The sequence below is a fragment of the Hippoglossus stenolepis genome, chromosome 3 (genome assembly GCF_022539355.2).
Source record: "Hippoglossus stenolepis isolate QCI-W04-F060 chromosome 3, HSTE1.2, whole genome shotgun sequence".
Classification (NCBI taxonomy): Eukaryota; Metazoa; Chordata; class Actinopteri; order Pleuronectiformes; family Pleuronectidae; genus Hippoglossus; species Hippoglossus stenolepis.
The window spans coordinates 8,140,627-8,151,486 of NC_061485.1; the positions used below are offsets into that span (position 1 = coordinate 8,140,627).

At 41.3% G+C, this 10,860-nt stretch overlaps 1 protein-coding gene across 3 annotated transcripts; it reads right to left on the bottom strand.

Moving 5' to 3' along the window:
* Positions 1–1,606: 1,606 nt before the first annotated feature.
* Positions 1,607–10,233, bottom strand: slc16a1a (solute carrier family 16 member 1a). Of its 3 annotated transcripts, none has more exons than XM_035148299.2 (6): positions 9,776–10,233; positions 7,144–7,350; positions 6,376–6,648; positions 3,391–3,534; positions 2,443–3,216; positions 1,607–2,338 (listed from the first exon to the last, which is right to left on the bottom strand). In XM_035148299.2, exons 3-6 carry the CDS (start codon positions 6,590–6,592, stop codon positions 2,103–2,105), a joined length of 1,371 nt encoding a protein of 456 aa, XP_035004190.2. In that variant the 5' UTR covers positions 6,593–6,648; positions 7,144–7,350; positions 9,776–10,233; the 3' UTR covers positions 1,607–2,102. The 3 variants fall into 3 exon arrangements, with proteins under 3 accessions (XP_035004190.2, XP_035004181.2, XP_035004195.2); XM_035148290.2 differs by having other exon boundaries at positions 9,839–10,232; XM_035148304.2 differs by lacking the exon at positions 7,144–7,350 and having other exon boundaries at positions 9,839–10,233.
* Positions 10,234–10,860: the final 627 nt, after the last annotated feature.

Sequence of the window (10,860 nt, forward strand, 5' to 3'; positions counted from 1 at the left end):
GTTAACCGTTAGACTGCGGTTAACCGTTAGGCTGCGGTGACGTGTGGCAGGTGAGCAGCGCGAGAGCTCGGGTCATTCTGTTGTAACGGTCGTCGCGGTGACTGCGTCCATTATCGGACAGGGTATAAATAAAGTTACATTCACACTCACATGGGAGAGATGACAGTTAATAGTTTTTATAATAATGATTTTTATTAGTTACAAAACACAGAGGATGCCATTAAAATACTCACACAGAGGTGGAAAGTAACTTATGTCATGTGTCCAAGCAATTATAAGCCTGTCTATTATATTATATTTTATTATATATTATGTTTTTCAAATAATATTCGGGTTATTGTAATTTAATTCGTTGAATTGAAAGGCAATACGTGTTATGTTCTGTTTGCCTGATGTGTATTGTTATTGTGGGAGATAATTCATTAGTATATATTTTATTGTATTGCATTTAGACTTTTTATATAAAGCTCTTTCTACCTTGCTTTTATTTTAATTTAATTATTGCACTGCTGAGCTGAGCTGGTTCTTCTTGTCCAACGTCTTCATTGTAGTGTTGACCCTGTGTTAACTTAAACATGACAAATACAACTTGAAACTAATGTTAATAAACAACTTGTTACTGTTGAAACTGTGTTGCTGCTATTTTTCCTTTGTAAAAAGAGATTTTAAATCTCAATGGCACTAACCTGGTTAATAATAGATAATAATATTTACTTTTGTTATTTTAATTGAACTTTCATACTACTATTTTGTTCTTTTACTCAAGTAAAACTTTAAAAGCAGGATAATTATTTGTGTTATGGTTATTTTGAGGGTTTTGTTATTTTACCAAAGCAAAAGATGGTACTTCTTTCACCCCTGCTTGTAATAATATATATATATATATCATAATATAGTATTTAAGTGGGAAGGCATATACAGTACATGTCCCCCCAGATAGACAGAGACCAAGAAATAGTCTGTTTGTCCAATAGCAGACCTGTGGGCCACATAATAAACAGCTGTCCATCAAAAAGCCTCATGCCCAGACTTTAAGAGCTGAGACTCTGGTCACTGTGATGAAATATGTGGGATATTGTTACCCCAACACATCATTTAATAAGACCTATGGGACAAATAGAAGTAAAAGATATTGCATTTGCCTCTGCCAGGCCAGGCCAAGACTTTTAGACCATCAGTTGAGGATTCGGTGAGGTTTGCAGGTTCATTGAGGGAATCGTACGTTCAGAAAAGCAGTGGGAGACAATTCATACAAGTAGAAACTGATCAATGAAGCCTTGAATCAATTTGACAGGGATAAAAAAAGAAGAAAAGCTTCCAGAGTCTTTAGATGGTCTCATTTAACTCCTCGGCACCTTAACAAAACATGAATTATGCAGAATGAATGAAATGAAAACTTGTGAAACTGTGTCTATGTCCTGAAATTCCCTATAATCTTTGAACATTTCTCTACAAGAGAAAGCACAAGTGAAAAAGCAGTTTTGTACAGAATAGTCCAGCATGAATAGCAGGTCCTGTTTACAACACTTCTGACTACAGCTACTGCTACCTGTCTAAAAGTATCCTGATAATATAATAAGAATATATACAGAGGATACAGGGGACATGTTGTTAATCTTGTCAAATGACAGTTTATTCAATTTTGTGACACATTTACATTAACTTGTAGTCAGTGGCACATTTTCCTACCGTGTTTTTTTCCCGAATATTAATATACTAAACTAGTTAATATAATATGTTGCAGTAAAGTTAGAGTGATACAATCTGAGATAAAAAAACAACAACATATTAATAATATAGTGACATAATAGGCAAAGTAAAATGTAATAGTCTGCCAAACACATTATACCAGTCCATAGAAGAATATCAGAGGTATTATATGTGAATTGTTTATACAAGTTTAAAGGGCTTTAATAGGTGTGTAAATATTTTACATGGTTTTGCAAATGAAGCTATGATTTCTATGGTGGTCCTCAAATACAATGCATTATGAAACAGAACATTGTTTCCCTGTACTGCTATTTTAATGAATATGATATATAATAAACATATCACAGACAATATTAAATTGGAGAAACTGTAACCTAACGTGGTGCAGAACGTTAGACGGTGTCGTCTGTCTTCCTCGCATCCTCCACTTCCTTGGCGGCATTGTCCCTGTTGGACTCCTGCTCTCCACCTCCCCCCCTGGCCCTCTTCTCCTCCTCTCCTTTCTCTTTGTCCAGCAGCCGGTAGTTGAGTCCCATCCCTGCAAACAGGAAGACGCTGGAGACGATGAGGATGATCCCGCAGCTCTGGTAAGTGTACTTGTAATCATGATAGATGTCTTTGAACCTTCCTGTGAAGACAATAAGAGTCAGGTTTCTTTCCACTGTGCCTAACATCACACATATGTGTTCATTACAATGTCTGTCATCTTCATATATTGGGTGATGTACTTACCAAGCAAAGGGGGGCCCAGCAACACTGGTCCACACTCCACAATAGTGACCAGGCCGACAGCGCTGGAGAAGCGCTGAGCTCCCACCAGGTCCATCAAGGTCTCAAAAAGCACTGAGCTCAGCCAGCCAAACGCGAACCCAAAGAAGATGGCGTAAATGACAAAGCCTTTGTAGTCCACTGACATGGGAGCTAGGACGTGGCACACACCGTTGTACAGCACAGAGGCAGCAAAGAAGTACTGTATCCTGGGCCGCACCCATTTGGTGTTTGCCACTATGCCCATTGAGGGCCGGGCGACCATGTCGACAAAGGCCAGCACAGACAATAAGAAGGCTGCTTTTTCTTTAGGGATCTCTTTACTCTTGGCATAGTTGCTGAGGAACACCAGAGGAGCAAAGAGGCCGAAGAACATGATGATGTTGCCCATGATATAAAGCAAAAACCCACGGTGCTTGAACAAAGAGAGGTCAATGAAGCTGTTGATGGTCTGGATAACAGTCTTATTCTCTGTGGACTCCTCCACTGGTTTGGGTTTGGGTCCGATTGGTCGCATGAGGGACCCGGCAACGCAGCAGTTGAAGAGCAGGCCGCCGAGGATCAGGAAACTTCCTCTCCAGCCGAACCGGTCGAAGAACCAGGTGTTTAAAGGAGCCAGGGTGGAGAGGAACACAGGACTGCCGGCCATGGCAATGCCATTAGCAATAGGACGCTTATTGTAGAAGTATTTTCCAATCATGGTGAGGGCTGGGTTGAGGTTGAAGGCCAAACCCAAACCTAAAAGATTTTAAATGATTAATGTAAATATATGAGCTTAAATAAAACATTATTTTCTTTTTTTTGTGTGTGTGCTATTATTTTTCAAGAACACAAGAGGGCAACGGTGCGCAGGGAAGAAAATAGGTGAGTCGTGACTAAATTAAAAAATATAGAAAAAGTAAAAATAGGTACCTCCCACCACTCCAATACAAAAGTACAGTCCTTCAACAGAATTGCAGAACGAGGCAGCGACGAGGCCCAATCCAGACAGACATCCTCCGGCCATCATAACAGGACGACTCCCATATTTATTCACCAGGATGCTGCTGATGGGACCTTGACAGGAAAAAAAAAAAAAGCAAACAGACAAACATACATATTAAAAACTGAGAGATGCTGATATCTATTCCATCATCAATGCACAGTTCAATATTTAACCACCAGAGGGCTCTGGTGCCACATCTGTGGGTCCACGCATTCAAACAACTCCTGCAATCGCTTTTTTGTCAGTGCTGCACTGCAGTGGATGTGTTCTCCTGTCATTAATAATGCAATCTGTCAGAAAAACCATGAAAGCTGTAATGAAATAATCATTTATTAGGTCCAGAGATTCATATAAATTGACAGAGGAAAGATTTGTTTGTGAAATCTTCCTAAATGGACTTTAAACACATTTGAAATGAGTATTGGAAGCAACTCAGTGGGTGGGAGTATTCAAGAGTGTGTGTGTGTGTGTGTGTGTGTGTGTGTGTGTGTGTGTGTGTGTGTGTGTGTGTGTGTGTGTGTGTGTGTGTGTGTGTGTCAGGCAACAGTAAACCAACTCATTAATATGCATGCACCTCGGATTCAACACCAATTCAACAAAATCCCAATAACTTGTAAACAAATGCCTGAAAATCCAAAGCAGGGTTCAGGTCACCGAACACCACCTCCATCTACGGCTTATAACAACTGGCCTAAATGAGTGTGAGGATCCATGCAGGAGACACTTCTGCCTCTCTGCCAAATCCCTGCACTACCCAATGAACCCAAATGGAAACTGACAGTTTTTGTTTAGAGGTTGTCCAGTCTCATTTGCCAGCACGGTGCAAGACAAAGGGTTTTTAAATTGTAATACAGAGAGACCGCACTCCCAACAATGAGTTTTTTCCTTCCGCCTTGCAGGGAGAGTAGCTTCGGATAAAAAAAAAAGAAGAGACAAACCAATGTAGAATATTATTGTAATGAATCCCAAATTGAAGGAGTGCGGAGGTATGCAACAGTGACTTGTTAATGAACTTCCGCTGGTGTGCTCGGAATGTTGAACAAACAGCAACAACGTCAGCTGTCATCCACTCACGGCTCCGAGAAACAACTTGTCACTTACTTTCAATTATCATGCATAGCTTCCTTTTCATCAGTGTGTATATTATGTACAACGACAACATTTGCATTAACTGGCAAAGTTACATGGGAACTTTGCGAGACACCGAGTCAACTGAGGCTCATAACTTGTGAGGAAAGGTGCAAATATCACCTTTACAGCGGTGAAAGTAGATGGTAAACCCACAGGAGCTTAAATTAATTATGTGTTACTTCTGATAACAGATATTACACAATGTCTGCATGGTGGTGCAGGGGTTGGCACAGCAAGAAGTTTCCTGGTTCAAACCCTAACTCGGATGGGGCCTTTCCGTGTGGAGTTTACATGTTCTCCCTGTGTTTGTGTGGGTTTTCCGGCTTCCTCCCACAGTCCAGAAACATGCAGAGTGGGGTCAGGTTGATTGGAGATGCTAAATTGATTGTAGGTGTGAGTGTGAATGGTTGTTTGTCTATGTGTATTGGCCCTGTGATACACTGGAGACTTGTCCAGGGTGAACCTCTCCAGCTGCCCCTGTGACCCTCCAAGAAAAGCGATAAAGATAGATGGATACGTGGACAATGAAAAATGAAAGACAAATCAACAGTGTCACTCAGAAAGCAGCCTTCAGTCATTGTCCAGCACAGACCGCCCCCGTCCATTGCAGCGTTTATATTCAGATTAAAAAAACTAAACTCTTTTACAAAATCTAAGGTCATACAATAATTTATTTCATTTTATTTTATACATTTCTCTCTTTTTTATTCGTGCTATTTTAATCCTTTAACATATGTTTTTACATTTCTATACAGGTTTTTATCCTTTTTATGTCTTTTACATGTTTTAATCTCTTCACCTACCTATTTCTCTTATTTTGCTTGAAATGTGCCTTTTGATTTCATGTAATTGTGTATCTGTGTTGTTTTTAGTGTCCCTGTACAGCACCTTGACTCTACCTCCGTGTATGAAATGTGCTTCGCAGATAAAGCTGCCTGGCCTCTTCTATTGCTTGCATGTCACCCTGCAGCTACTTGCATAAGCGGCACCAACTCCTTTAACTGCAGATATGTGGAAACTTGCCTTAATAGAAAATATGTAGTAAAAATACAATATAAATCTTTATCTTAAACATTCGATATGCAATGGTAGCAGTTCCAGCTTAGCAAGAAAATGCGGTCTACTTTTATTTGATTGCTTGCAGATCTTGCAAATAAATTTTAGCCTCATGCCAGAAAAAGAAGATTGGATATAAAGTGTTTTATATGCTGGTATATTATAGAGTTTCCACTTCAAATCAGTTTGGCACGCTGAGGCAACTTTCCAGAAACTTTCCTGAGATTAGAGAAAGTTGCCTGTGTCATCATTTTCCCCAGTTTATCACACATTAGGGTAAAGAGAGCCGCAGTGTTTTGACTTCAGAGCCGGACCGTCTTCAGGGACGAGGGGAGCTACTTTGAACTTTGTTCTCTCAAGAACGAGGCCTGATCATCACGGGACCGGCCAGACCTGTGTGACATCACCCAGAGAACCGCTCATCTTATTAGTGAAGGATTACAACCAAACTTTCACTCTAAAAGCACAGGGGGGAACAACATGGCTACAAACCCATCCCCATGCCCCAGAGAGCAGATAGAGTGTTATTTAATCTCAGTGTGAGATGTTTGATTTAAGCTGCATCGTAATTCTGTGGTCTCTTTGTGGACAAACCAAGGCTGAGAGGTGACAGTGCTCAAAGTAATGGATCGCCTCTTCACCGGACACAGCCTGAATAAATCTGCCACGTGTCAAACGCTAACAGAGCCACGTTCGGCAGGTTGTGTTTTCCGGTCATAGCTCACCTCCGCCATACATCACGGCCAACATGATGGAGGAGATCCAGGACACCTGGCTGCTGGTCACGTCGAAGATCACCTCGATCTCTTTGAAGAAGACTGTGATGGACTTGGGGAATGCATAAGAGAAGCCGATTGATATGAAAGCCCCGATCACCACCATCCACCCCCAGCCGCCTTCGGGTGGCGTGTAGCCTTGAGGACCACCGACGGCGGGCGCCATTTTTGCGCGAATGTAACTGCCTCTTCAAACTGAACACGGTTTTTAAATATGAGGACCTGTTCAGGAGAGAGCAAAGCAATTAGTTTTTATTTTAGATTAATTCAAGTTTCTCTTAATCATATATTCATTTATGTTATTGTTTAAGATAATTCACACACTGAAAGATAAAATAGTTTAGTTCAGTAACTTCAATAAAACTAAACACTTCACATAAAATCATATAACAAATCATGAATGAATGAATGAGCCGTTTTCAATACCTAAATATTACCAACTAAATTACTGACTGAGCAATAAAAGTTTTTTCTAACAGTAAATAAGTAATAAAAGTAAATCGGTGATATGACTATTTAAACATTTAATCATTTTATACAGATTAAAAAAAGAAACTAAACAATGTTTTTAGTTTGTAAGTTTCCTCGGGTTGTTCTGTTTGTTTCCTCTGTATCATGAGTGTTCACCTTTGAACTTTCAACGATCATTCCAATAGAAGTGAATTAGATGTGGTGCTGTGCGGTTAATAGATGTGACTCACGTCCGCCACAATTCACCTGTTAAGTTTCTCCTTTCAAAACTGTTTGTCGGTCTGACTTTCTAATTCCGCTTTCTATGCAGGTTTCACTTCATTTCAATGGAACCATTAATGATGGTGGGGGTGCGGGGAGGGGACGTGGGTGCAGTGTAACTCTCGACGAAGGTTTTCATGTGCCAATCTGATAGAAAGTTGTTCAGAGGCGTCGGTGTCAAATGTTTCAAAGCTGAAGAAAAAAACAAAAAAACAGTATTCATGATAAACAGACAATGGAAGAGGTAAAACATAACATTGCTCCCAGAGTTATGCAAACGCTTTTACCCTTTAATTACACAGTTATGTTTATTTTCTTTGTAACCACCAGTAAGTGCTTGTCACATCTGAACTGGAAAAGATATTTTACCTTCATTATGTAGAAGATATTCCTGTTGACAGCTTGACAGTGTTGATCTTTATGCCCCCTGACGCTGGTTTTGTCTCATCCACAATACTGACTGGACTTTTGATTCCAGCCATTGTGCACATTTAGCATCAAGGTGTACAGCGCAGGGTGCGGTACAGTACACCCTCGGCACACTGACCTTTAAGCACCACTCAGCACCACTGGTTTGCTGATACCTTGCACGTACTCCAAAAGATCAGATTTGTCAAAAAACATTTCCCTAACTTGACAACAGAGTTTAAGATTCAGGATGCCATTCGTGGCCTGGCATTGCTTTGAATTGCTCTCTGCGTGATATTGACTGAGCTCCCACCCACTGATCCTCCACAGTCTCACTTTAGAGGTGATGAATAAGAGTCCATCTGCAGAGTCAAGCGGTTTTACTGTATTGTTTACACAGAGGAGACTATTCGAGGAGAACATCGATCAGGCCGTGAATACAGGTTGAATTTACACTGCTCAATAGCCCGCTGCGATCCTCGGGAGTGGGTGATGATATAGTGTTTTTCAGCCAAGGAGGGCTTGATTTGGTTGATGAATTAGTTTAGCGCTCTGGAAACTTATTGGGTAAGCCAGTTGTGTGCAGCGAGTGGTGAATATTTAATGTGTTAAAGAACTTTTGTTATTGAGCTGGGATTTTAGCTGCTGCTATGCAGCTGTAAAAGCGCCTGCTGCATTATTCTACAGATACATTAGGTAATGGAGGAGACGCAGGAATTTGTGTCACTTGGGGGTAACAAATTAAAGTTGCATACAGGCAACACATAAAGTTAAAATAGTGTAATAAAAAGTGTTTTGTATATATTGGATGATTAGGGATTTGTCGGCATCCTGTTAGTTGAACAGAGACAGAGGGATGTCTGCAGGGGACGGTACACGTATCAGGAATAACACATGTCGCTAAGTGTTGGTGTAACAGGTGATTTTTGAAAAAGCTCATGAAATAACTACTTTGTTTGGTTTCTTGAGAAGCTCAGTATTTATCTGTGCAGGGCTGGTGTAGCTGATCTTAGCTTAGCATAACGACTGGAGGAACGGTGGAACAGCTAACCTGGCTCTGTCCAAAATTAAAAGAGAACAGCATACAACTATAATTTTCTGTTTTTCATTTATCAAACCAGTACAAACAAAAGCGGTTTGATGAACAGAGATGGATGTTTTGGATCCACAGCCGTCAGCTTTTCCTCTTTCACAACAGAAGTTCTGCACAATTACAAGAAAGTCAGCAGAAAAGATTTTCACCGTCTTAAAATAGACGCACCACACATCCACGAGGCCTCTCAAATAGGACAGTGTGCTGGGGAAATGCTCCGCGCTGGCAGCACCGAGACGACACTGACGCTGTTTTTTAAAAAAGTGAAAAAAAAGGCTCAATCGTCAAAATTAGATGATGAATAGAGGGACAAGTTGAGACAGACGGGACAATGGAATGGCAGGAAGTGCAGGAATAATGAATAAAACTGATAATTTCATACAAAGGACGGATCGTCTTGGCTCTAAAACGCAGAGGAAGATGTAGGCTATCAAACATTTCTCTGAGTTGATTCATTTAAGGCCGGCAGCAGAGTGATGTAAGCAGACGAATGGGCTGGGGCATCACTGGTAACCCCCAACCTCCTCCTCCTCCTGCTGCTGCTGCTGTTGCTCAGGTCTAAATAAAGCAGTTAAAGTAGGCAGCCTCAAAGTGCCACTTGACAACATACAGATATGAGCACAAAGCAGGGTCAGCTCTGCAGAGGACACTAACACAACAGGATTGAAAGTCAATGCATAAAGAGATTTTAACAGAAATATCATCCATCGCTGCATCAAACTCCACAGACCCTGAGTGGATTGTCTCAATTTCCCCTCTTGAGATATTTAATCAGTTACATGTTTAATAGGTTTGTGTGAATCACAGTAAATGTACCCTGAGTTGTGTTAAATGAACATTAAATTCTACTTCTTTTGCTGGATTTTCTTTTTCCCTTTGAGCTTCTGGCAAACATATTTTGCATTCACCCCGCGGGCCTCCTGTAACCTGCAGGTTTCTAATACCACTCATTAGATCTACTGAATTTGTCTGATTAATGATAGATGAAGAACAATGTGTTGAATATTTGTTCAGGGAAAATCTGGTGCACTCACATATTGTTGTAGCACTGACAAAGAAATACATTTTTCGTGGATATCCACGCTGAAAATAGAATACTCAAATGCGGGTAATTACTTTTAAAGCAACGTCTGGCAAATGCTGGATGGTGCACGTCGTCTTTGTCAGGCGTCTTCTTACCTTGGCAGGAGCTCTCCAACTAGGCCAGATGAGCTCTGCTGATAAACAGCGGTCTCTGAGGCACGTTAACACGCCGCAGACGTCATTGAATGGGACTCAGTGTCTCTGAATATGTATGAAAGGAAAAAGAAATATCTCTGCATATGTTTCACAAATACTCCAGACGTGATCTGTGGCTCCGTATCCACTGTGACAGTCCTGACGTTGCCCGTGGCACCTCGGCCTCAGAGTCCATCTGCTTCCTCCAGTGACTCAAGTTGAAAAGTTGAGTGCGTTCAGTGTCCGGATCAAACAGCTGGACAATCTGGACACGACGGTGCTAAACGCTAAGGTCGGTCAACTTCTTATAGGCAGCGGGAGGCTTAGTGCCGTGCCCCTGCCAGACTTTCTCCACCCCTCTGTCATGTGCCGGGCTCGCACACACAAGGTAAGAGTAGTTCACGCCGCGGCCGTACAGCATGTGTGACCTAAGAGGATATCGAATCATGTCTGCACTCTGAGAGATAAGATGCTTTCTGGGACACTGTTTTCCTGCATTTGCTGATTTATCAGCGTCATGTCAATTTAGACATTGTTTCAGTCAGCCACCTGAAAGAAAGATTTCTGAAACTTTCAGGGGTCAGTGCTGGTCGAGCCTTTATGCTGAACCCCCCGAGGAGCCATTAATGACTCTGTGAAAGGAAAGGGCCAGCAAAGTGCCCTCACATTTTTTGACATCCTTGATACATGATTTCTCTTTGTTACGCTGTTTTATGTTGTTCCTCTCGATCTTTCACTGCAATAAGAACTTTCTTTTTTATTGCTTTTCAACCTGAGGATTCAATAGAGCACCGCCAACAATTCATAGTTTTCTCCCGGGGCCGGTATTTATTCACAAGTTGGTGGAATGGAAAAGAATTTGGGACAAAAAACGTTCATATGTGGCCAAACAGTCACTCAAACGCACGCACATGCACACGCACACGCACACACACACACACACACACACACACACACACACACACACACACACACACACACAC